The 27,539-nt window shown below is 42.5% G+C and overlaps 2 protein-coding genes across 3 annotated transcripts in view; one reads left to right on the plus strand and one right to left on the minus strand.

Annotated features, from left to right (window-relative positions):
* cacna1c.S (calcium channel, voltage-dependent, L type, alpha 1C subunit S homeolog) overlaps positions 1 to 10,785 on the minus strand; it is a 233,288-nt gene extending 222,503 nt beyond the window's left edge. The window contains exon 1 of the mRNA XM_041587921.1: positions 10,647 to 10,785. Within this exon, the coding sequence (XP_041443855.1) occupies positions 10,647 to 10,785 (139 nt within the window). The remainder of the gene's footprint in view (positions 1 to 10,646) is intronic.
* On the plus strand, positions 699 to 27,539 carry dcp1b.S (decapping mRNA 1B S homeolog). Of its 2 annotated transcripts, none has more exons than XM_018254828.2 (9): positions 699 to 934; positions 3,973 to 4,013; positions 5,687 to 5,814; positions 12,132 to 12,198; positions 19,805 to 19,940; positions 21,168 to 21,287; positions 22,870 to 23,556; positions 25,384 to 25,629; positions 26,471 to 27,539. In XM_018254828.2, the coding sequence occupies exons 1-9, from the start codon at positions 788 to 790 to the stop codon at positions 26,552 to 26,554; spliced, it is 1,656 nt and encodes a 551-aa protein (XP_018110317.1). In that variant the 5' UTR covers positions 699 to 787; the 3' UTR covers positions 26,555 to 27,539. The 2 variants fall into 2 exon arrangements, with proteins under 2 accessions (XP_018110317.1, XP_018110316.1); XM_018254827.2 differs by having other exon boundaries at positions 705 to 934; positions 25,381 to 25,629.

The raw sequence follows: 27,539 nt of genomic DNA on the forward strand, positions 1-27,539 counted from the left end.
GTCTGGGTAAAAATGTAAATACTGATAATAGGGAAGGGAGAGCACAGACAGGTAGTATTTGTTTCTGGAAAGGAGAATAAGCCTAGTGTTCATATCGGTGTCGGGGACCTGTATTGCCTGTATGAGCTTCGTAATAATAAGAAAAGCCTGAAACTTCTAAAAGGCCCCACAAAATTGAGAGAGTGCCACTGACTGACATGTGAAATTTCCAGGCTGATTCACAGCAAATAAAAGCCCTCAACCGAAGGTCGGGAAACGTAAGTCAGTGAAGACCATGCAGCTGTTGCTGAACTACAACTATCAACCCCCAGAACAGTATCAGTGCAGATAAACAGTAGAGGAACCACCCCTCCCCCATTTTAGATTTTTCAGGAGACACAAAAAAAAAAACCTGCATAAAAATCTGGAAAAATGTGAAATCAGGGAAATGCTTTTTATAGTAGCAGGACAAAGAATGGTGTAAAATGCAGGAAAACATAAAACCAGGGGATTTAAACCTGTTTCTTTGTATCAGCCATTGCTAATATGCCAGTATTTCTATATGTGAGGGTTAGTCCTCACCCACTGAGGTTATAGATATAAATATTCTCCTAATTAATATTAATAACATAACACTGTTATTATCCCATGCTTCCCCTGACACTATCCCCCCCTTTGGATGCTGCACCAGGAAGCTCACCATGGAAACCAGCTACAGCCGTTGCCATTGGTGACCGCGCTCGGTTTTCGATTGGCTGCCTTCCTGTGCTCTCGGCAATCGTTCGCTCACGTCTGTGCAGGAGACAAGATGGCGGCCTCCGGGAGCGCAGTGCTGGGCCGGGGATTGGATATTAGTTTGGCGGCCCTGAGGCGACACGACCCGTATATTCAGTCTATCGTGGATGTGGCCAGCCAGGTGGCTCTTTATACGTTTAGCCATAAGGCCAGTGAGTGGGTGAGTTTGGGGGGAATCGGGATAAAACAATAACTCGACTGTATCACTTCAGCTCTTATTGGACTACAATTCCCAGAATTCCCACTCAGTCTGAGTGTCCACTTAATTACAGAAGAGCTGTTTGGTCAGCCCTGATCTGAATTGCTAGTGTTATTACTACTGTTCCCTTGGCATCAGCTTCCCTCCAGCTACACCGTGTCCCAGAGACAGAGATTAGATGAAGCCTACAGGGCATTGTGGGATATGGAGTCTTGGCTGGAGGAGGGCTGACTTCTGCTACATTGTGTGCGGCACAAGGAGAAGGGAATAGAACTGGAGGCTTTACATCAGGCCCAGACTGTGGGGCTCTATAAGGTGGTGCCATAGACAGTCACTATTTAATGGCGGGAGGTTTAGGCCTCTGTGTGCCTGAAATACCAGGGCCTATTTTGAATCCCAGTCCATTACATTTTCTGTTATTAAATGATTCCTTGGGTGGATATTCCCTTTAGAGAATGGGGATCTTGCCGGCCCACAATGTCAATGGCCGATCCTGACTTCCTAGTGACACCTGCTGCTTCTTAAAGGACAAGTAACCCCTAAAGTTAAAAAACCCTACCCTACATAGACTCTCCTCCCCCTCAGCCTAAGTGTTACCCTGGGGCTAATGCCCCTAACATTTTACTAACACAGGCACGGGCGCCCTCTTCAGCTGCTTCGCTAATCTTCGAAATGAGACCAACGATTCTGCAATTTTCATGAGTTTCGGCGCATGCGCCGCCACGCCGGTCTCATTCCGAAGATTTCCGAAGAGAAGAAGATGGCGCCTGTGAACTCCGATGCCTTCATCTGCACGAGGGGTAAGTAAAACGTTAGGGGCATTTGCCCGGGAGAACCCTTAGGCTGGGGGGAGGAGGAGGGGGGGTCTATGTAGGGTAGCGGGGGAGGGTTTTTTAACGTTAGGGTTAAATTCTCTTTTAGAGGGGTGCTGTCTTGATTTTATGGTGTGGTTTTTATTACTAAATTAAACTGTTTACACTGCAAATAATTCACTCTACCATATAACATTTCATTCCTAACCCAACAAGTCTTTTGTTTTTAGTTGTTGTTAGGCTGTTGTTTCTCCTACTCAATGTAACTGAATGTGTCTCAGTGGGACCTGGATTTTTACTATTGAGTGCTGTTCTTAGATCTACCAGGCAGCTGTTATCTGGTTACCTTCCTATTGTTCTGTTGCTAGGCTGCTGGAGGGGGTAAAGGAAGGGGTGTGGTATCACTCCAACTGTAGTAAAGAGTGACTGAAGTTGATCAGAGCACAAGTCACATGGCTGGAGGCACCTGGGAAACTGACAATATGTCAGATTTTGAAATGAAATGTAAAAAAAAATCACTTTGCTCTTTTGAAAAACGGTTTTCAGTGCAGAATTTTGCAGGGGCAGCACTATTAACTGATGCGTTTTGAGAAAAACACGTTTTCCCACGACAGAATCCCCTTAAGCTGCCGACTTGGTCCCTCCAGACTGTATCTGCAGTTTATCGGCCAGTGTATTGTGCCCTCCAACTGGCAAGTCTGGCCAATATCTGTGCAAAAACCAACCCGCTTTTCTGTCGGGCGTCCGTTATAATCCAATCATTGTAGAAGAGCTGCACTGGCCTAGGGTAAATGCTTAAAAGTTTTTAACTCACTGGCCAAAAAAGGGGCATTCGCAGCTAGGCCTAAGGCAGGGCAGAGAGGGCATTTGGCCCGATTCTCCAACACCACTCAGTGTATTGTATTGCCCTGCAGCAGTTGGATATTTTCATTACAAAACATTGGCCTTCCCATAATTCTGGATATTGGGTTTCTGTATAGAAGATTCCATGCCTGTATATCTCAGGAATGTGCATCCTGCAGCCCTCTAGCTTACAACATCAGCATCGGAGCAGGTCATAGGGGGGCTGCTTTAGTCTCCCAGCCTCCTGCATTGCTAAGGGACCCCTGTGATCTGACTTAGAATCTGTTTTCGTTAGGCTGTAGACAGACCATATTGGCCAATAACACCACAGATGCTATTGGGAGTTAAACTATGAGACCCATGGATTTCGTTATTGACATAAAAGGGGGATCAAGTCTCTGTTTTATGTCAATAACCAAACTCACAGGGAAGAACATTCCAAAGAAAAAGGGGTTTTAATATGCCCAGATCTGCCCTCTCCTGCACTAACTGGTGGCTGATTGCCCCCAAAAGCTGTCACCTATCCAGTATATATGTCTGAGCAGGGATTATCTTTCAGATGAGTCCACTTCAGTTCATGTATTTAGTCTGTGGCTGGCCTCTCTACCTGGGGCCCCCTATTTCATCTGGTTGTCTGTGCGAGGGCCAAAAACTCAGTGAGTCCATATAATGACAAAGATGGAGGAGCAGATAGACATCTATAGCCAAGCTTTGTCTTGTGTCCAACCCTGAAAGAATTTTGTTCACTTAGGGCTGCTTCACCTTTGCGTTATGTTTAAGTATGTTATAGAAAGGCTAATTTTAAACAACTTTTCAAAAGGTCTTCTTTTTTTTTATAGTTTTTGATTTATTTGCCTCCATAGTGAAATGGGGGTCACTGACCCCATCTAAAAAACAAATGCTCTGTAAGGCTACACCTTCACTGCTACTTTTTATTACTCCTCTTTCCATTCGAGCCTCTCCTATTCATATTCCAGTCTCTTATTCAAATCAATGCATGGTTGCTAGGGGAATTAGGACTCTAGAAACCAGATGTCTGAAATTGCAAATTGGAGAGCTGCTGAATAAAAAGATAAATAGCTAAAAAAATGCAAATAATAAAAAATAAGAAACCAATTGCAAATTGTTTCAGAATATCACTCTCTACGTTATACTAAAAGATCATATAAAGGTGAATCAGAATTGCCCGGGTTGGCTGATTTTATCTGCCGCTGCATATCTCACAATAATAACCGGCCTGAATATAGTCTGTGCAGCCGCTGGCAAAATTCCTCTTATTTATAGATGAAAAAGATAGTTTTGTGGTTTCTAATTGAAGATTCTTCTTTCTTTTTTTTTCCTCAGGAGAAGACTGATGTGGAAGGAACACTGTTTGTGTATACAAGGTGAGCTTGACTGGGGGTCAGAGGGGTGAATATTAAAGGGAAAGTTTGCCACCCAAATACATTTTGGGTGTGTTATAGATGGACCTATTCTAAGCAACTTTTCAATCAGTCTTCATTTCTAATGTGCAGTTAGATCTGCATGCAGACTCTATGCCAGGGGTAGGGAACCTGCGGCTCTAGAGCCGCATGCGGCTCTTCATCCTGCTTGCTGCGGCTCAGTCTTGCGGCTTTGCCTGTCAGGTCGTATTTACAGCCCTCGCACCTGCTGGTGGCTTCTTGAGCGTGCGACCGCGGTAAGCACACTCAAGAAGCCGCCAGCAGGTGCGAGGGCTGTATAGAAGTCCCAGGAGTGACAGGCAAGACTTTGCCACAGCAAGATGATTCCTCATGGACCTTATTGCGGTCACACACTCAAGACGAGAGAGAGACGATCAGCATGGAGCTTCAGAAACAGAAGTCACATTAAACAGATGAGAACACTAGCATTTAATAGGGCTATTCAGTGTTTCATTTATTTCAAAATAGCCCTGCATATACACAATGCTCTTCTGTTTGTTGTATTCTGTTGTAACAGTTAAAATTAAAAAAAGGTTAAAAAAGTTTATAAGCTGTGTTATGTTTTGCGGCTCCACACTATTTTTTTTTAGTGGGAGAGGGGCAAAATGGCTCTTTTGATAGTAAAGGTTGCTGACCCCTGCTCTATGCCCATACCCTGGGCACCAAGCGTTGGCTTTTTTTATTCATTAATACTGATTAATAATTGCAAGCAGGAGGCATTACTCTGCTCACGCTATGCCTTTATAACTTTGTTTCATGATACTGGGGCTATGCCCCCTGTTGGCATCTCGTATAAAGATTTTAACTCTGTGGGAGGTGAAAGAGAGGCTGTATTCAGCCAGGCTGAGAATAATGGAGACCTGGCAAGACTGAAGCTGAGGCCATTTAGGGAAGCCAGGGCAAATGGGGAAAGTAAGGATTGATATATTCAGCTCATGAGTGGATTTACTTGGGGAGAGGGTGTTGCATGTAGATTCCACAAACTCTGGTGTGAGGTAGAGAGGGGCCGGGATGGCAAAATATTAGGGGCGACAAGATATTAGGAGCTGCATGCACTCGCGGGTGGGGGAAGGCGGGCACTAGGACCCTTCACCTGTGCAGTAAATACAGCCCTGCATATTATAGGGTAATGTCTTGAGGCCGAGAACATCAGACAAGGATATGTAGCACTGATCATTCCCTGGGATACAGACATGTGGAGCAGAGCACAGCAGCACTGTCATTCCAACCCACATATCTCCCTAGTTATCAGCCTGTGCTTTGCTTTCCCATGTTCTTATTAGGGCAAATATTCCCTGTAGAGTAGATGGGAGCGCTGATACAGCCTGGCTAAGGCATTTCTTTCCTCGATTAATTACAACAGTGAGCTTGTCCTTCTTCGTTAAGGGTTTACAGTAGAAATAGAATGCTAGAAGTGGCTAAAATGTGTCTAATAGTGATTTTTCTATTGATCAGTGTCTTTATTGCTGATTCTTTATTTACCCACTGTTGCCTCTGAAACCTACAGCTTTGTCCCCTGGCAGCAAAGAGATTAAGTCAGCTTTATATTTTATTTTTATTGCCGAGCAGGCTCGTGTCCTTTTCACGCTGCTTTAAATTCACTTACTGCATTTTAGATCTGCATCGCCCAAACATGGCTTCACTATCATGAACAGGCTGAGCATGGAGAATCGGACAGAGCCAATCACTAAGGATCTGGATTTCCAGCTACAAGATCCGTTTCTGCTGTATCGCAATGCCCGGTGTGAGTTGGGTTCTTTATTTTCCCTTTAATTCCGTTAAGTCGGCATGCAGAAAGTTGGCCTGGTTGATTTGGGTACCATGGAAATGAGACACGGTTATTTGGCCCAGGAGTATAGAGGGAGGTGCAGGGGATAAGTCAGAAGTTCCCAAACTGGGGCTGCCTACCCAATGAGAGCCCTGACCAATGGCCTATTAAGGTGGGATTTAGAATGATTTTAACACTCATTTGTTGCATGAGATGTTCTTGGAAATCTGGCTTAAACAGTGATGTTTACTTATGTCTGTGACACAAGGCCCTGACCCTGTTGGGTCTTAAAGGGGGGCTTGGCCTGATAAAAGTTAGAAAACCACTGGGATAGAGGCCTTTAATGATTCTGCTGTGGATTGTGGGGGGATAAAGATAACAAGATATGTTATTGAGCAGCAAAGTATCATCTGACATTTCTCCAATCATTTCTAAGCAGAGCAACATCATAAGGCTTGCCAATCCAATAATTAAGGAGAGCACTTCCAAGCAATACTGCTGTGATTAGATTTTTATTGCATAGACTACCATTCACACAACATGTTTTTCGGGCCTTGCATGCCCTTTCTCAAGTGGGCACGCAAGGCCCGAAACATGTCGTGTGAATGGTAGTGTACAAAATAAATATCTAATCACAGCAGTATTGTGTGGAAGTGCTCTCCTTAATTATTGGATTGGGGTGAGCGGTTCCCTGGATAAGGATTGAGGCACTGTTGCTTGGACTTAATAAAGGCAGAGCGTAAGAACATCCCATTGAAAGATTCAAATATCATAAGACTTTCCTCTGCTCATTGACTTCATTTTCTGCCAACTGTTGCCAGTCAACCAGCCCAAACAGCAGATGACGCTGTTATTCATAGTCTTTTGACTGACATGAACAAGCCCAGATCAAAGGGAGGCCATCGGTTTGGCCTTTGGTGCAGGTTTAAGAGTGGTAGAATCATCTCCCATTTTCGGATGATGATTCTAGAGACAAGAGGTTAAACGCTGTTTTCCCTTCACTGCTCTATGGCTGTTAAGATACAGTACTGGCTAATCCCATTGCTTTGTATTCCTAGTTTCCTAAACTGCACTGGTGTAAGAAATTATCCTTTCAGCAGTCGGAACTACATGATCTGGACATGTGAATTGTCTTTCCCGCAGCTCTCCTCCGGAGGTCAGATATTTCCATCTTTTGTCTGCAGCTTCATCAAAAGCTGTGGACCAGTGGCCAGCTTGGTGGCTCCTGCATCCGTTACACTGTCTCAGGCCACTGGAAGGGGCAGAGAATGCTCATTTTAGGGAATGTTGTAAGTTTGCTCATAGTCTGTACAAAGAGATCCCATAAAACTATGGCAGCATAGGTATTCCTCTGTACTAAGCACAATTCAGCAGGAACAGTTCCCTAAGTTTGCTCATAGTCTGTACAGAGAGATCCCATAAAACTATGGCAGTATAGGTATTCCCTGTACTAAGCACAATTCAGCAGGAACAGTCCCTAAGTTTGCTCATAGTCTGTACAGAGAGATCCTATAAAACTATGGCAGCATAGGTATTCCCTGTACTAAGCACAATTCAGCAGGAACAGCCCCTAAGTTTGCTCATAGTCTGTACAGAGAGATCCTATAAAACTATGGCAGCATAGGTATTCCCTGTACTAAGCACAATTCAGCAGGAAAAATCCCTAAGTTTGCTCATAGTCCGTACAGAGAGATCCCATAAAACTATGGCAGTATAGGTATTCCCTGTACTAAGCACAATTCAGCAGGAACAGCCCCTAAGTTTGCTCATAGTCTATACAGAGAGATCCCATAAAACTATGGCAGCACAGGTATTCCCCTGTACTAAGCACAATTCAGCAGGAACAGCCCCTAAGTTTGCTCATAGTCTGTACAGAGAGATCCCATAAAACTATGGCAGCATAGGTATTCCCCTGTACTAAGCACAATTCAGCAGGAACAGCCCATAAGTTTGCTCATAGTCTGTACAGAGAAATACCATAACCCTATCTAGCATAACATAGTTCACATAGAATCACAGTTCTGCCAGAAATAGTAGTAACAAACTAGAAATAACTGGGTAAAACCTGATGACAAGGAGTTGGCGTCTCTGCATCACATCTTAAAATGATATGTTAGTGAGCAAGACTGTGTCTTTAATTTGACCTTGTTAAATCTTCCCTTGCTCTGACACTAAGGTGCCCATATGAGGAGTGGGAGCAGTTATACTGGATGGGAAGGTGCTTGGGGGGGGGGGTAACCTCTTCTTCCCCCCCCCCCCCCCCCCATTGATATAAAGAATCATTTTTGGTAACACAAAGCAGACTGCATAGCCACAACTCCACTTCTCTCCGTATATGGGAAACAGGGCCCGGAATGCACAAGCCACTACTGGGCCAAGGAAATCTCTCCTGCCTAAAAAGATAAGATAAGCTTTACTAGGAGGCAACAAATTTGGTTTTAACCCTTGCAACTGCTGTTTGGATGCAACACTGCAGCCAGTGGACCCAATAAGTCCCTTCCCTCTTTATAGTTGCAAATGTGAATGGAACGTGATGTAAGAATAGAATAATACAGGTGTGGGATCCGTTATCCGGAAACCCATTATCCAGAAAGCTCGAAATAACAGACCGTCTCCCATAGACTCTATTATAATTAAATACTACAAATTTTTAAAAGCAATTTCCCTTTTCTCTATAATAATGAAACAGTAGCTTGTACTGGATCCCAACTAAGATATAATTAATCCTTATTGGAAGCAAAACCAGCCTATTGGCTTTATTTAATGTTTACATCATTTTCTAGTCGACTTAAGGTATGAAGGTCCAAATTATGGAAAGATCCAGTATCCAGAAAACCCCAGGCCTTGAGCGTTCTGGATAACAGGTCGCAAAACTGTATATATAATGTGAGTGCTCTGTATTTCCCCTTTAATTGTGCTTCACAATGGGGGGTACCTTTCCTAAGAGCTTAGGGGGCACAGGTAATTGTGTGGGCTCTATAAATCATTCAGTAGCCCTCTATAAAGCATGACAAATATGTTTGAGATATTTTAAGCAACCTGGCTCGCTCTGCTGATGATAAAATCCCCCCTCCTCTTCACTCTATTTCACTACTCTGAACTCGTTATTGTAGAATCTGATGCAGCTTTTTCCATACAGAATATTTTTTTTTCCTTTTCACTTTATGGTTGTTCCATTTTGCCTCGTCTCATTTAATTCTCCGCGACTGATATTTCCGTTTGGGGATCCATCATCTCTTGCTCCGCGCCATCATAGTTATGATCATAGTCCTCGCCTGGCTAAATTTGATGTCCGTCATATGTAAATGTATACACGCCGTCGTCTGGATTTTATCTGCACTTAAGGCCCCGCAACGCAGACTTTTCAAAGAAGCATAAATCTTAGCCCTGAAAAACTTTTACATTTTGAAGTGGGTGGTGCTACTTGACCTTTACTGGATCTCTGCGACACCTCTGTCCTTGAATTCCTTACTGGATCCCTTCCATTAATAACCAAAATGCCTATATTTTTTTTCTCCCGTAGACTCCATTCTATCCAAATAATCCAAATTTTTAAAAATGATTTCCTTTTTTCTGTGTAATAATAAAACAGTCGCTTGTACTTGATCCCAACTAAGATATAATTAATCCTTATTGGAAGCAAAACCAGCCTATTGGGTTTATTTAATGTTTATATGATTTTCTAGTAGCCTTAAGGTATGCAGATCCAATTACAGAAAGATCCCTTATCCAGAAAACCCCAGGTCCAGAGCTTTTTGAATAACAGGTCCCATACCTTTAATAATAAAACAGTCGCTTGTACTTGATCCCAACTAAGATATAATTAATCCTTATTGAAAGCAAAACCAGCCTATTGGGTTTATTTCATGTTTATATGATTTTCTAGTAGCCTTAAGCTGGCCATAGACGCAAAGATCTGATCGTACGAATCGAGGATTTGTACGATTTTCGAACCGTGTGTGGAGAGTCCCGACATATTTCGTCCGGCGGAGATCGGTCGTTTGGTCGATCGGACAGGTTAGAAAATTTCTGTCGGCTGCCGATAATATCTCTGCGTGTATTGCCGATCGTACGATTTTCAGTGGGAGACTGTCACTAGCTTTGGTTGGACATAGATATCGTACGATTGCTGTCAGGGGCAGAACATTGGCTGATCTGTTCTTTAACTAATCTTACTGGTAAGACTTTGATCTGAATGGTTAGTGGCGGGTCAGAGATGGGAAAGTCCGATCGTACGATGATTCGTACGATTGTATCTTTGCATCTATGGCCAGCTTTAAGGTATGCAGATCCAATTACAGAAAGATCCCTTATCCAGAAAACCCCAGGTCCCGAGCTTTCTGGATAATGGGTCCCAAGCTTTCTGGATAACAAGTCCCATACTTGTAATAAAACAGTACCTTGTACTTGATCCCAACTAAGATATAATTAATCCTTATTGGAAGCAAATCCAGCCTATTGGGTTTATTTCATGTTTATATGATTTAGTAGTCGTAAGGTTTGAAGATCCAAATTACAGAAAGATCCCTTATCTGGAAAACCCCAGGTCCGGAGCTTTCTGGATAACAGGTCCCATACCTGTAATAAAACAGTATCTTGTACTTGATCCCAACTAAGATATAATGAATCCTTATTGGAGGCAAAACCAGCCTATTGGGTTTATTTTATTTTTACATGGTTTTCTAGTAGACGTAAGGTATGAAGATCCAAATTACGGAAATATCAGTTCCCAGGAAAACACCAGGTTCCGCGCACTCTGGATAACAGGTCCCATACCTGTACTGTTAAGGAATATTTGTTGTTCTTACCTCCAGGCGGGATATGGACGTAGTCGAGTTCCGTCTCCGACACCATTTTGCCTTTACTGATCAGACTGGGTCGGGGTGCCGTGTCCGTAGGCATGGGTCGGTAGGTAGCATTCGCTGGGCGGATGAGGTTATGGAACATCTTTACTGGTTCCCAGTACTTCCAGACAGTGAAGTGAAGGATATAACTAGGATGTTGTAGTTCTGTTGGGTCCAAAAGTTAGCATAAGAGAGTAGTAGACTCCATGCTTTAGATCCGATAACCCGTCCGCAGTTTTACAACTTCCCTCCTTTGCACGGCTGGGATAATATCACTCCCACCCCAACAGCTCCCTCCTGTCCCATGTAGTTTTACTGATTGTGACTTGCAATGGGAATGACACTGATCGCCTGTCAACTGCACCCTTCACTTAGTCATAAGGGGGCTCTGCTTTTCGTACGGTACCACCAGCAGCCTTGACACAAGCTCTTGTGCTGAAGAGGCCGATGCAGATAGTGGTGTCCGGCAGGGCAAGAACTCCTGACCCAAGAGATGGAATCTGTATGAGCAGCAGCAAATATGGGCAGATTGTAAGGTGGGTATGCAGCCTTATCAGGGGATACAGAAGCAGAGAAGGGGTAGGGGGGGTCTCAGAGTCCTTAAAACATTGGATATTTTTGGTTCATCATCTCACAAATTCCAGTGGTGAGCTTAGGTCTTAGGAACATTTCTAGAACTTTTTTCAGTTCAGTTGGTTTCAGACAGTTCACCAAAGTTCTGCTTTGGAAAACAATTAGAAACCTTTCTCAACTCTTTCCTAAGCAGAAGAACATCAGAGCAGCCTCTTTCTTTCTCCTGACAACTTCCTTGACTACTTGGTGGTCAGACTGGTCAGAAACTGACCAGCAGGTGGCGCTGTTGGAACAAAATTCATTCATATTAACAGCACATGTATCCCTTAATATCTTGGAAGAAAAAGAAAATAAATAATGAATGTAAATGACAAAAGTGCTTAGAATAGCACTCTCGTCAATTGCACATTCACTTATTTTAAAGGTTTAATTATCCTTTAAGGGTGATGTGCCTAAATGTTGCTTTAAATTGAATACTTTGGGGGAGTTTTGGGGAAAAGAATTCTGAGTTCATGGAAACCATGAGGCTCACAATCAAACCTCTGGAAGTGCGCTGTAAGGGTTTGTTTCTGAGCCTCGTCTAGTCACGACAGCTATTTTGGGCCCATCTCAAGGCTTCATCTGAAGGCTTCACCTTCTTCTCCAATTGGTCCAACAGCCCCCATCTATATACATATCTCCCACCCATCACCGTTCTGGCTGAATTGGCAACCTGAGATGGGGCGGGAGTTGCCTGAAAACAGTGTCGTTTGAGCAGGACATTTGGTTGTGCAGAACTGGACATGTTCTTTTCCAGATCAGGGATTAAAGGCTAAAATCCTGTAATTGTTTTTAATTTCTAATATATATTTTTTTTCTGTTAAATTCTCTATACAGTTTTTATCTACGGGATTTGGTTTTATGACAAAGAAGAGTGCCAGAGAATTGCCGAACTCATGAAAAAGTAAGTCGTTGCCTTAGGATGGATTCATAAGAAATGCACCCCATAAGTCCACCTGACCATGAACCTGCCCAATTCCACTCCCCCCATTCCACCCCTGACCTGCACCATTCCACCCTTGTCCTGCCCCATTCCACCCCTGACCTTCCTCATTCTACCCCTGACGAGCCCAATTCCACCCCTGACCAGCCCAATTCCACCCCTGACCTGCCCCATTCTATCCCTGACCGGCCCAATTCCACCCCTGACCTGCCCAATTCCACCCCTGACCTGCCCCATTCCATCCCTGACCGGCCCAATTCCACCCCTGACCGGCCCAATTCCACCCCTGACCGGCCCAATTCCACCCCTGACCGGCCCAATTCCACCCCTGACCGGCCCTATTCCACCCCTGACCGGCCCTATTCCACCCCTGACCGGCCCTATTCCACCCCTGACCGGCCCCATTCCACCCCTGACCGGCCCCATTCCACCCCTGACCGGCCCCATTCCACCCCTGACCGGCCCCATTCCACCCCTGACCGGCCCCATTCCACCCCTGACCGGCCCCATTCCACCCCTGACCGGCCCCATTCCACCCCTGACTTGCCCAAACCCTTACTGCTGTTGCTGTAAACCCAAGGCCAGAGGATCTGAGTAAGCCCGAGGCAACAACAACAAAAAAATAGATTTTGCATAGTATATGAAAATATAACAATGTAGCAGAAGCCATCTTGTTAACTGGCTTTTCTGCTATGTTGTTTTCATGAGTCAGAACCAACAGTACAGTAACAATACAGTTACAAATAACTTTAAAACCACTGAATGATTTTAATTAATATATGTGTGTAGCAAAGTTGCTTAAAATGGTGAACCTATTTAATCACCCAAATTCTGTCAATATAACAAAATCATTTTCTGCTAAATACAGGTTAAAGGAGAACTAAACACTCCCAATAAAAAAACCCTACCTACTACCCTAGGTAGTCCCCCCCTTCCTGCTCCCCACCCAAATAGTTGTTACCCCTGAAATTGCCCCTAAGAGTTTGCTCATGTATCAGTGCAGAGTAAGTGAAGCGGAGCTCACGGGCGCCACTTTTGGATGGAGGACCTAAAGAATACCGGAGATCCGGTAGATGGCGCCCGTGAGCTCCGCTGCGCTTACTCTCCACCGATACATGAGCAAACTCTTAGGGGCACTTTCAGGGGTAACTAACTATTTGTGGGGGGAAGCAGGGATGCGGTACTACCTAGGGTAGACGGTAGGGGATTTTCATATTCGGTGGGATTATTTCTACTTTAAGGCCTAAAGGGCATTTTATCGGTGGCACTGGTTCTTTAAGAAGTCTTTGTTATCTTGCTGCTCTGCAAAGTTTTACCAACAGCCTGTTTTATCATGGGGGGGGGCAGTTAAAACATTTCTTAACCTTTCCCTGGGATTCAGTTGCCTTGGAAACACTGTTCAAAAAAAAATATTCTTAGAGCAGTTTATTTGCAATTAACCCACTAGAGATGCTGCGGCGGATCCCTTAGGTCTAATTGTGTTTCTGCATTATTTCAGCATTGGCCCCTTTCTCAAACAGGGACCCATAGTTCTCTACTCTCGGCATTTTCACCCATTAATTAACGACTTGTGCAGGTTTTAATCCATGAAGAATAAAACTGAAGCAACAGGGAAATTAAATGTTAAAAACTTCCCACACTTTTATTGTTTCATAATACAGCATTTTGAGGGTTAACCCCTCTTGGAAGTATTGTGTAACCACACCCTCTGACTATTAGGCCCTGCCCTGTAGGAGGGGTGATTAGCCTATGACCACCCTGCCTGAAACAATGGTTGCTTACACACATCTAAAACTACCGGCAAAGACAGTGTCTGAATTCAACTCCCTTAAAGGGCACCTGTTGCCAAAAAAATATTATCCCCAACCAAAGGTGTAGGCTATTAGATCTGGGGATGCACCGAATCCACTATTTGGGATTCGGCTGAATCCTTCAAAATCCATTGTGAAAGATTCGTCCGAATCCTAATTTGCATAAGGAAAAAGTGGAAAAAGAATATTTTACTTACTTGTTTTCAGATGAAAAGTCACCTGATTTCCCTTCCCACACTTAATTTACATATGCAAATTAGGATTCGCATTTGTTTCGGCCACACACAAGGATCTGGCTGAAACCTGCTGGAAAAGGATGAATCCTGAATTTGGTGCATCCCTAATTTGATCCCGCACTCCGGTTTTTTATAATAGCCCCCGCCAGTGCTAGGCCACCCGCACCGGGTTACCCACAGCCAGGGTTGCCAGGTTGGCGGTATTCCAGCCAAATTGGGCTACTAATTTTAAGCCCAGGCGGGTTTTGAAAGTACAAACTAGCCATTGTATGGATTCAAGCTACTTTTTGGGCTTTTTCTTGCCCTAATGTGCCAAACCTGTGTCTCCCACTGCATGTTGGGTAATGCCATTTTTGTTTAACAATTTGCCAACTGCCAAGTTGAATGTAAGACTACAATACCCAGCATGCAATGGGACTGACTTGTGTAGAAGTCGGGAGTTACCAGATTTTGGGCTCTGCACCCCAGTCTCCCGTCACTCTTAAGCATTCTAACATGCTGGCCACCAAAATGTCTATATGTATTACGGGGCCCCTATACCTCCTGGGGCCCCCTTTGTTCCATTTTGCTTCATGGAAAAAGTTGCAACAGTGAACATTTGAAAATGGCGTAATTAGACTTTTAGACATATTGTGCTATTTTTGGACTACTTTTAAAGTGCCTCTTGGCTAGTTTTGGGTTTATTTTTTTTTTTGGCTGGTTTTTAAAATTAGACCTGGCAACCCTGCCCCCAGCTAGAGTGTGGGCTCTATTAGCCTACAGCCTTATTTGGGGATAATATTTTTTGGTAGCAGGTGCCCTTTAAATTTGAAGCATTTGGAGAAACATTATTCAGAATAACCATAGAGAAACTTTAAAGGGGAACTAAGCCTAAAAATGCTGTATTTTATATACTAAGCTCCCCGCCCAGAGCTTGAGCAGATCTAGACCAGTAATGATAAAGGCCTTCGCAGTTGTACCCAGCGGCTCCCCATCTTCGTCTCTGTTTTGTGTGCCAGTGGCCCTGCACATGCTCCGTGGGCTCCGGGCTGCTGCTCTAAATCTAAACTTAGGGATCATCAGAAGTCATGAAGCAGAAACTCCGCTTGTGCTCCTCTTCAGGAAGCGATTAGGTGATCCATCACGCGACGCTCGATTTCTCCTCCCAGCCTTCCTTATAGGAGATAGCCAGGGAGGAGAAATCGACCGCCGCACAATGGATCTTCGATGCGTCGCCTTTTCTGAAGAGGAGCGGAAGTGGAGTTTCGGTAAGTTATTTCTTAATAAAAAAAAACTTTGCGAATTTAAAGTTAAATGTGTCTTTTTGGTTTTTTTTTTCGTTAAGTACAAACACATTTTTTAAAAGGACCAGTAATATAAAAGGAAATGTAAAAAAAAAATCGTTAGTATACATAGAAAAAAACCCCAAGACAAATGAAACTTTAAAATCACAAAGCCTTAACTAAGAAATAAGTTACCAAAACGCCTCTTCAGAAAAGGCGAAACAGAGACGATCCTTCGTGCAGCGCTCGATTTCTCCTGCCTGGCTATCTCCTATAAGGAAGGCAGGGAGGAGAAATGGAGCGCCAAACGATGAATCACCGATCGCCTTTTCTGAAGAGGAGCGCAAGCAGCGTTTCGGTAAGTTATTAATTAATAAAGACTTTGCGATATTGTTTTATTTGTTTTTGTGTGTTTTTTTTTTTTAATGTATACTAATGAATGTTTTAAAAAAAACATTTTGATGTTACTGGTCCTTTAAGTGAATGAATTACTAATCAGCCTTGTTTTGTATACATACTGTATATTGTGAGAGGGCCCAGGAAAGTGACAGCAGCCCACAGTATGAGCTGACAATTGGCAGAAAAAAAAGCTACTTGTGGCATCTTCAGGGGCACAGATTTTGGGTTGCCACCTGGCCGGTATTTTGCCGGCCTGGCCAGTAAAAATGATGGTTGATCCCAATGTTATTAATAAGGAAAAAAGAGAAATATATAGGAAGGCCAGTGATCCCAATGTTATTAATAGGGAATAAAGATAAATATATAGGAAGGTCAGTGATCCCAATGTTATTAATAGGGAATAAAGATAAATATATAGGAAGGTCAGTGATCCCAATGTTATTAATAGGGAATAAAGATAAATATATAGGAAGGTCAGTGATCCCAATGTTATTAATAGGGAATAAAGATAAATATATAGGAAGGCCAGTGATCCCAATGTTATTAATAGGGAATAAAGATAAATATATAGGAAGGTCAGTGATCCCAATGTTATTAATAGGGAATAAAGATAAATATATAGGAAGGTCAGTGATCCCAATGTTATTAATAGGGAATAAGATAAATATATAGGAAGGTCAGTGATCCCAATGTTATTAATAGGGAATAAAGATAAATATATAGGAAGGTCAGTGATCCCAATGTTATTAATAGGGAATAAAGATAAATATATAGGAAGGCCAGTGATCCCAATGTTATTAATAAGGAAAAAAGATAAATATATAGGAAGGTCAGTGATCCCAATGTTATTAATAGGGAATAAAGATAAATATATAGGAAGGTCAGTGATCCCAATGTTATTAATAGGGAAAAAAAGATAAATATATAGGAAGGTCAGTGATCCCAATGTTATTAATAGGGAATAAAGATAAATATATAGGAAGGTCAGTGATCCCAATGTTATTAATTGGGAATAAAGATAAATATATAGGAAGGTCAGTGATCCCAATGTTATTAATAGGGAATAAAGATAAATATATAGGAAGGTCAGTGATCCCAATGTTATTAATAGGGAATAAAGAGAAATATATAGGAAGGTCAGTGATCCCAATGTTATTAATAGGGAATAAAGAGAAATATATAGGAAGGTCAGTGATCCCAATGTTATTAATAGGGAATAAAGATAAATATATAGGAAGGCCAGTGATCCCAATGTTATTAATAAGGAAAAAAGATAAATATATAGGAAGGCCAGTGATCCCAATGTTATTAATAGGGAATAAAGATAAATATATAGGAAGGCCAGTGATCCCAATGTTATTAATAGGGAATAAAGATAAATATATAGGAAGGCCAGTGATCCCAATGTTATTAATAGGGAATAAAGATAAATATATAGGAAGGTCAGTGATCCCAATGTTATTAATAGGGAATAAAGATAAATATATAGGAAGGTCAGTGATCCCAATGTTATTAATAGGGAATAAAGATAAATATATAGGAAGGCCAGTGATCCCAATGTTATTAATAGGGAATAAAGATAAATATATAGGAAGGCAGGTATTTTTTTCCAGAAAAGGTGGCAACCCTAGTTGGTACAGAATCTCAAATAATAAGGTTTTGTATTTCTTGCCTTGTGTGTTTGAGCTTTACTTCCCCTTTAAAGTGAGCTTCCCTTTAAAAAGTATTTGAAAACAGGCAGCTGTTCAAGGAATCTGTTCCAGCGGAGCATTTTGGCCCTAAAGGGCACGGTGCCACGTTTAAGGGCTGATCCTTGTGCACAGGGGGGTAAGTGCACTGGGGATGACAGATACAAAGTGATAGGAGAGGAAAGTGACATTTAGAAGCCGATAAGGATACAAGGTCCTTCCGAGGCCCAGAGCTGCCGTACAGAAACAAACAACTAATTAATTATATAATTATATTCACCTTTTCAGTTTTTTTAATCACCCCCCCCCCCCCAAGGAGCAGGGAAATTTAAAAAAAAATAAACTGTCGTTTTAAAGAGAAATTCTATCCTGTTCTTTGGAGCACACAGATTAAGGCAGTGCTGAGACACAGGGGCTACTCCTGTCCCTTAAACCACTGCTTGGGTAGAATAGGATGCTGGGAGCTGTAGTTCACCCACTAGGGGTGCTGTACATCTGTGTAATAGAGACACTGCTAACAAACATGTTTTTATGGTTTATAATCCTCCTTCTGTTTGGCTGCCGGCATGAAGCGTCTGAGTCACAGCACAGCCAATGCTACATGCATATTCAATATCATGGGGGTCGTTACTGCTCTAGCCGACCCCCCTGCTCTAGGCAAGAGCACCACTCACAGGATGATGTGGATCATGAAGCTTCCCCACTTAAAATGAGGATAGTGGCTCTTGTTGTTTCAGCTACAAACACTGGCACTTCAGTATAAATAGGTTGGGACAGAATGTCTATCCTCTGTGCCTCGCATGTAATCACCCTGATTTATTGCTATTTTTTCCTGTAAATGGTAAATCCTTTACTCAGCTGAACAGCATCACCTGCTGGACTATTCTAGAACTCCTGTGGTATCTTTTTAGAAAATATTTCTGTATCTAGTGCAAAAAAAAGAAAAACACACACGGGAAGAAGTGCCATATTGATTCCCTTACACAGTACAATATGAGGGTATAGCCTATTGTGTGCCCAGAACATTCCTTCTCTGTATATTTGTATTTATACATATGGGAGGAGGAGGTGCCATATTGATTCCCTTACACAGTACAATATGAGGGTATAGCCTATTGTGTGCCCAGAACATTCCTTCTCTGTATATTTGTATTTATACATATGGGAGGAGGAGGTGCCATATTGATTCCCTTAGACAGTACAGTATGAGGGTATAGCTTATTGTGTGCCCAGAACATTCCTTCTCTGTATATTTGTATTTATACATATGGGAGGAGGGAGGTGCCATATTGATTCCCTTAGACAGTACAGTATGAGGGTATAGCTTATTGTGTGCCCAGAACATTCCTTCTCTGTATATTTGTATTTATGCATATGGGAGGAGGAGGTGCCATATTGATTCCCTTAGACAGCACAGTATGAGGGTATAGCTTATTGTGTGCCCAGAACATTCCTTCTCTGTATATTTGTATTTATACATATGGGAGGAGGAGGTGCCATATTGATTCCCTTAGACAGTACAGTATGAGGGTATAGCTTATTGTGTGCCCAGAACATTCCTTCTCTGTATATTTGTATTTATACTTATGGGAGGAGGGAGGTGCCATATTGATTCCTTTAGACAGTACAGTATTAGGATATATATGTATGCCCAGAACATTCCTTCTCTGTATATTTGTACTGTATATATCAGATCTATGATATCTTGATCCACATTATATATCTTCCATATATAGCCAAGCATCCTCCCCATATTGGGTTCATTAGGACATTTTGGACTTCTTCCTCCCTATTCAGCCCAGAGTTTATTCTGTAAGTGCGACTCATTGTTTGGTAGACATTACTGCCTGTTGATTCTCTCACCCTTTATTTATACAGCAGTGACATGTATATGCAGAGCTTTACCGGGAATGTTCAGCTGATCCCCTACATTGCATGCTGGGAGATGCCCAACCACATCCCTCACATAGGGGGTGTTCAGTCGCTCTTTAGCATTCATTAGCAATATATATATATATATATATATATATATATATATATATATATATATATATATATATATATATATATATATATATATATATTATTTATACCCTAAAAATAAAGCTGCCCTATATGGGGGATCGCGTGGATAAGCGAGACAGCTCACATCCCTGTTTTTCCATTTCCAGCTTAACTCAGCAGGAGCAAGTGAAAGCTCAACAGGGAGCCGCCAGCGGAGTCTCTCCAATGACCCTGGGCACAGGAGAAGGAAAGGAGGTGGATATATTGCAGATGTTAACCAAAGCAAAGGATGAGTACAGCAAGGTGAGTGTACAGAATACAGTGCAATCCAATCTGTTGTCCGTCCATAGTCTGTCTATCATGTTCTGCTCCATTACGTTATGAACACAAGTATCAGGAGAAAGAAAGAGGCTGCTCTGATGTTCTTCTGCTTAGGAAAGATTTGAGAAAGGTTTCTAATTGTTTTCCTAAGCAGAAGAACATCAGAGCAGCCTCTTTCTTTCTCCTGACAACTTCCTTGACTACTTGGTGGTCAGACTGATCAGAAACTGACCAGCAGGTGGCGCTGTTGGAACAAAATTCATTCATATTAACAGCACATGTATCTCTTAAAGGGATCCTGTCATCAGAAAACATGTTTTTTTTTTTTTGTTTTTTTTAATTCATCAGTTAATAGTGCTGCTCCAGCAGAATTCTGCACTGAAATCCATTTCTCAAAAGAGCAAACAGATTTTTTTATATTCAATTTTGAAATCTTGACATGGGGCTAAATTTTTTTGTCAATTTCCCAGCTGTCCCCAGTCATGTGACTTGTGCCTGCACTTAAGGACAGAAATGCTTTCTGGCAGGCTGCTGTTTTTCCTTCTCAATGTAACTGAATGTATCTCAGTAGGACATGGGTTTTTACTATTGAGTGTTGTTCTTAGATCTACCAGGCAGCTGTTATCTTGTGTTAGGGAGCTGCTATCTGGTTACCTTCCCATTGTTCTGTTGTTTGGCTGCTGGGGGGAAAAAGGGAGGGGGGTGATATCACTCCAACTTGCAGTACAGCAGTAAAGAGTGATTAAAGTTTATCAAAGCACAAGTCACATGACTTGGGGCAGCTGGGAAATTGACAAAATGTCTAGCCCCAATGTCAGATTTCAAAATTGAATATAAAAAATTCTGTTTGCTCTTTTGAGAAATGGATTTCAGTGCAGAATTCTGCTGGAGCAGCACTATTAACTGATTCATTTTGAAAAAAAATGTTTTCCCATGACAGTATCCCTTTAATAACTTGGAATAAAAAGAAAATAATGAATGAATGTAAATGACAGATGTGCTTAGACTAGAACTCTCATCAATTTTACATTCACTTATTTTAAATTGATCCTTTAAAGGCAAAGTAAATAAATAAAATTAGGCTACACTGAGTGCTTGAGCGTTTTCCTCCATAGCCTGGAAACTGTTGGGTTTCGGGAATCAGGGATGATGCTCTCAGAACTGATACCTCACATGGAAGTGCCTGAATGTTTTTTTTTCTTTGCACAGTGCAAGTGCTCTGAACCCAAGATGATCACCAACTCATCCGCCATCTACACCAACCCCAACCTCATCAAGCCCATTGCAGTGAAACCCAGTGAGTCCCAGCCTGTGCCACAGCCAGGGAAGGTGAGAGCATTAGAGTGGGACCTTAGCATAGGGGTTCTCAAACTGTGAGACTGGCCCACCTGGGGGGGGAGCAGATTAAAGTGGGTTCTAAAACCAACCGTGACACTATCCCACTGCGACCCCTAGTTTTCTATAGAACTTGCCAAAAAAAGTAATTATGGATGCAAGTGAATTATAAATGTAAAAGAAATTTAGCCAGTTAGAATGTTGATTCCCAGCACTATGTCCAGTGATGCTCCGGGCCCACCAGGGCTGCCACGTCAGGTTCATGCACCCACCCCAGGCCCCCCTTCGCAAACTAGTCACTAGACCTGAATCACATTTTGCACCAATTATTACATACAAGGGGCAGCTTTCCTAAAGAAGAAGGAAACCTAATATCAGGCAGGTTTTTGGGCACCCTCTAGTGATCATGTCTGGCTTCATATGATCCTACACCACAATCAGGGGAGCCAGGGCATTGACGATAAGCCAATCTGGTCCTGCCCCAGTGAAGCTTACAATCTAAGGTCCCCATCTCTTTCACACAACACAGACATATTGGATTCCATAGTTACATAGTTAAATTGGGTTGAAAAAAGACAAAGTCCATCAAGTTCAACCTCTCCAAATGAAAACCCAGCCCCATACACACACCCCTCACTATTTTTACATAAATTCTATATCCCCAAATCTATACTAACTATAGAGCTTAGTATCACAATAGCCTTTGATATTATGTCTGTCCAAAAAATCATCCAAGTCCCTCTTATAGTCATTAACTGAATCATCACCCGGCAGTGCATTCCCCAACCTCACTGTCCTCACTGTGATGAACCCCCTACTCCGGGCCTCTGGTACGGTGATCCACTTTAAGGGTAAAAAAGTCCCCTGCTATTTGTCTATAATGTCCTCTAATGTACTTGTAAAGTCTAATCATGTCCCCTCACAAGCGCCTTTTTTCCAGAGAAAACAACCCCAACATTGACAGTCTCCCCTCCTAATTTAACTCTTCCCTCCCTCTAACCAGTTTAGTTGCACTTAGTCTCTGCACTCTCTCCAGCTCATACTGGAGTCCAAAACTGCACTGCATACTAGTGATGTGCGGGTTGAGAGTTTCCCACACCCGACTCTAACCCGCTCCCTCCCAAACTGCACCCGGTCTGCTGCCGCCCTCTATTTATAGACCCGCGCCCACCTTGCAGTGACATCACAAAAGGGGCGGGCGGAAGTCTATAAATTCCGGTGCCAGAAGGGAGAGCAGGAGAAGAGCTTGACCCGGACCCACCTGCGTCCTAAAGATTTTGTGCTGGAGTTGGCCCGAACCCGCCCGACCCGCGGTTAAACCAGCTGGTGCCGTGGCTTTTGCATACTCCAGATGAGGCCTCACCAGGGACCTATAAAGAGGCATAATTATGTCTCATCCCTTGAGTCAATGCCCTTTTTTATGCAAAACAGAACTTTATTTGCTTTAGTAGCCACAGAATGACACTGATTGTAATTAGACAACTCCCAACACCCTGCCATTTAGTGTATAACTTGCATTTATATTATTTTTGCCAAAGTCCGATTAAAGTATGACTATGTTTTGCGTTCCACTTAGGCTCCGGAGTCCGAAAAGCAACATTTATCGCTCGCGGCTCTGTTCGGAAAGCCAGACAAAGCACAAGAGGAGACGAGACTTCATTCCGAGCCCGGCACTGTCCGCCATTCTGTGGTCCGTTCCCTGTCCTATGAAGAAGCTGGGAAAGTGGTGGATAATGTCGAGAAGCAGCTCTGCCCGGCAATCCAGAAGCTTATGGTGGCAGGGGGTGGGTTGCAACCCGTCTCAGAGATTCCTGAGAACCATAATGGCAGATATCCACCCGACAGGGACATCTTCCCTGGTTTATTCCAGCTGGTCACCCAGCAGACTCCCTTTTCCAGTGAAGACTATGAGAGTGGGAAGAATCTCTTGCAAACGCTTCACACAGCCCAGGTGGTGGGGCCCAAAGCAGATGTGGCGTCCTCATGCACCGCACAATCCCTTAATTACTATGACAGCTCTCTACAGAGCCAACAGACTCCAGCCTCAATGCCTCCTTTGTCTTCTGAACCCGTCATGGGCTCCGGCACCATCTCCCCACAGGAGCTGCTCAAGAAGCTAAATTTGGTGCGTCAGGAGCAGCAAATGCAAAGCAATCCCAGGCCGGCCCTAGCGGCAAAATTCCCGGTGGTCTCCCAGAGCGTGACGAAAACATCTTGGGTGGAAAGTATTCCTCAGCTCGAGAAACAGAATCTGCTTCTTCAGGTAATATAGAGTAACTCAAATTTGAGATGGAGTATAGTGACATAATGTGCTTTTCCATTGGCTGAAATTAGGGCCCATGGTTTCTGTATGTGGTCATTTACTTATATGGGATCCACCATGCAAAATTGGATCCTGTAAACCCACCCTAAGCAACATGGGGACCCAATTTTAAGTTTGGAACCCCTGTAACAAAGGAAGCAATAAAGCAGCTCCTGTATGTACATACATTAAACCTATACCCTTATATTGAGCTAAAGGAAACAGTATGGAAGCGCTCATCCATATGCATTAATGCAAATATACAGTATTCACACAATAAGCTATGCCATCATACTGTCCTGTCTAAAGGGAATAATATGGCAGCTCCCACCCATGTGAATAAATACAAATATTCAGAGAAGGAATGTTCTGGGCACACAATAAGCTATACCCTCATACTGTACTGTCTAAAGGAATCAATATGGCACCTCCTCCCATATGTATAAATACAAAAATACAGAGAAGGAATGTTCTGGGCACACAATAAGCTATACCCTCATACTGTACTGTCTAAGGGAATCAATATGGCACCTCCCTCCTCCCATATGTATAAATACAAATATACAGAGAAGGAATGTTCTGGGCACACAATAAGCTATACCTCATACTGTACTGTCTAAGGGGAATAATATGGCACCTCCTCCTCCCATATGTATAAATACAAATATACAGAGAAGGAATGTTCTGGGCACACAATAAGCTATACCTCATACTGTACTGTCTAAGGGGAATAATATGGCACCTCCTCCTCCCATATGTATAAATACAAATATACAGAGAAGCAATGTTCTGGGCACACAATAAGCTATACCCTCATACTGTACTGTCTAAGGGAATCAATATGACACCTCCCTCCTCCCATATGTATTAATACAAATATACAGAGAAGGAATGTTGTGGGCACACAATAAGCTATACCTCATACTGTACTGTCTAAGGGGAATAATATGGCACCTCCTCCTCCCATATGTATAAATACAAATATACAGAGAAGAATGTTTGGGCACACAATAAAGCTATACCTCATACTGTACTGTCTAAGGGGAATAATATGGCACCTCCTCCTCCCATATGTATAAATACAAATATACAGAGAAGGAATGTTCTGGGCACACAATAAGCTATACCCTCATACTGTACTGTCTAAGGGAATCAATATGGCACCTCCTCCTCCCATATGTATAAATACAAATATACAGAGAAGGAATGTTCTGGGCACACAATAAGCTATACTCTCATACTGTACTGTCTAAGGGAATCAATATGGCACCTCCTCCTCCCATATGTATAAATACAAATATACAGAGAAGGAATGTTCTGGGCACACAATAAGCTATACCCTCATACTGTACTGTCTAAGGGAATCAATATGGCACCTCCTCCTCCCATATGTATAAATACAAATATACAGAGAAGGAATGTTCTGGGCACACAATAAGCTATACCCTCATACTGTACTGTCCTGTGAATCAATATGGCACCTCCCTCCTCCCATATGTATAAATACAAATATACAGAGAAGGAATGTTCTGGGCACACAATAAGCTATACCCTCATACTGTACTGTCTAAGGGAATCAATATGGCACCTCCCTCCTCCCATATGTATAAATACAAATATACAGAGAAGGAATGTTCTGGGCACACAATAAGCTATACCCTCATACTGTACTGTCTAAGGGGAATAATATGGTAGCTCCCACATTTATGCTTCGTGTATAAATACTGTTTTGTTAATGTATCTGCCAGCAATAAGCTTGTAATGTGCTGCCCTTTCTGTCCACAGCAGGCCTGTTCTCCTCAGCGTATTCCGGCCTCCGTGTCACCAGCCCTCCTCATGTCCCCCATGGTATTTGCCCAGCCGAACCTGCAGACCAGGACAAACGGAACAGCCAACCTCTCCACCAAAGAGCCCTCCAATCTGCTCTTCCCCACGGCACTCCCAGACAACCCGGCCTGCACAAACACCCTGAATAGCTGGAATATTGCCCTCACCAGGAGTCAGCTCCAGGAGGCCCTGCTGCACCTCATCCAGGTGAGATTGCCGGTCTAGAAGCAGAAGCAGTGGCTGTAATATAGTTCCTCCCTTTAAAGGGGTGGTTCACCTTTAAGATAACTTTTAATATGTTATAGAATGGCCAGTTCTACGCAACTTTACAATTGGTTTTCATTATTTATTTTTTATAGTTTTATAGTTATTTGCCTTTTTCTTCTGGCTCTTTGCAGCTTTCAAATGGGCGTCACTGACCCTTTCTAAAACGCAAATGCTCTGTAAGGCTTCAAATGTATTATTATTGCTACTCTTTATTGCTCATCTTTCTATCCAGTCACTTATTCAAATCAATGCATTGTTGCTAATGTAATTTGGACCCTAGTTACCAGATTGCTTAAAATGCAAAGAGCTGCTGAAAAAAAACAGCTAAATAACGCAAAAATCTTCAATAATAAAAAATGAAAACCAATTGCAAATTATTTCAGACTATCACTCCACATTATACTAAAATTGATCTCAAAGGTGAACAACCCCTTTAACTTGAGAAAATAGGATTTTATAACCAAGAGCAACAGCGTCTCGGAATCTACACAATGCCAGTCCATGCCTAGGCCAATAGACTTCTGATTTGGTCTGAAAAAGTTAAATAGCATCCCCTTAGTTTGAGTTTGCATGTTCTCATAAATTAATGAAAAAAAGGCAAAAACCAAGCTGGCTGCGGTCATTGCTTTATTTTGCTTGTGGGCTGAAACCCTCTGAGTTGTATCAGGATTCTGGGTCATCAATCCCAGTTCCTTCTTACCAAGAAATGAACAATTAGCTCCTCTGGACAAGGCTCCCTGCACATGACATAGGTGACCACTAAACCCTTCTTGTTTTGCAGAATGACGACAGTTTCCTGAATACAATTTACGAGACCTACCTTTCAGTGCTGGGACAGGGGGGACCAGGCGGACGGAAGACCTAAACACTTCCCACCCTTGTGTGTGTGTGTGTGTGACGTACATTCCATTTGGACATTTTGCAGTTCATGGCAGAAAGCCTGGCATAACAGGGTTCATGCTACAATGCACAAACAAATCGTAAGGGGGGTTTACAGCCGGCTCTATAGGCATTCAGGCAAAATAGGCAGAAATCTATTAACCTAAATCTATAGACTGCTTATTAAAGGTCAACTAAACCTTTTCCTAATTAAAATACATGCTCTAACGGCAGACTGGATATCCTGTACGTGCTTGGATGCAGACTGTAAAAGACTGTAACTGCAATCATTTAGCAAGTGCTACTTAAGTCCCATCTGGACACTATCCCCTCTATGTCCCTCCTCTGGGGTACATTACATTACATCCAGTTAACCCCTCAGTATTAATCTGCACTCTTTTTCTCTTGGTTTTTGAGCTGCTCTCCTTCCTTCATGACCATGGGAAAGAGAGCAGCCTTGAAGTAGAAGCAATTAAAAATGAACACTTGCTACGTGGGCTAATGTGAATTTACCATTTAATATCCTCCTTATATTCTCTCCTGTGAAAAATACCAGCCATGTTTCTATGCAGATATTTACTAGGCAATGCCCCCAACGAAGAATTTGGCGCATCCCTAATATAACGTTTTAACCCAAATTTTTCTCGCCGATTGAAGCGGTGTTGCAGAAGTGTAGCAGGGATGTTTTAAATTGTGTGTGTGTGGGGGCTTCTTTTTATTGTAAATGGTTGCAAAACGGAGATGTATATATCTTGCAAGAAATCTGACTTTTTCTGCGCTTTCAACGCTTTTTTTTTTTTGGATGAAACGCACTATTTTTTAAACTTTTGTGCTGGAAATCTTTCAGGGGTCTATGAAGGAGGGGTCTAACGCAAGGGGTTTCTATTGCATCACAATACCTCGGCTTTCCTGTCCTGTTTCTTTTTTTATTTTGTAAAAAAAAAAAAAATAAACGAAAAAATTCAAAATGA

Source organism: Xenopus laevis, chromosome 3S, assembly GCF_017654675.1.
Source record: "Xenopus laevis strain J_2021 chromosome 3S, Xenopus_laevis_v10.1, whole genome shotgun sequence".
Lineage (NCBI taxonomy): Eukaryota > Metazoa > Chordata > Amphibia > Anura > Pipidae > Xenopus > Xenopus laevis.

Coding starts and splice junctions, on each gene's coding strand:
- dcp1b.S (XM_018254827.2), top strand. CDS start 788: ATGGCGGCCTCCGGGAGCGCAGTGCTGGGCCGGGGATTGGATATTAGT. Junction 935..3,972: donor GCCATAAGGCCAGTGAGTGG/GTGAGTTTGGGG, acceptor TTTTTTCCTCAG/GAGAAGACTGATGTGGAAGG. Junction 21,288..22,869: donor CTGTGCCACAGCCAGGGAAG/GTGAGAGCATTA, acceptor CGTTCCACTTAG/GCTCCGGAGTCCGAAAAGCA.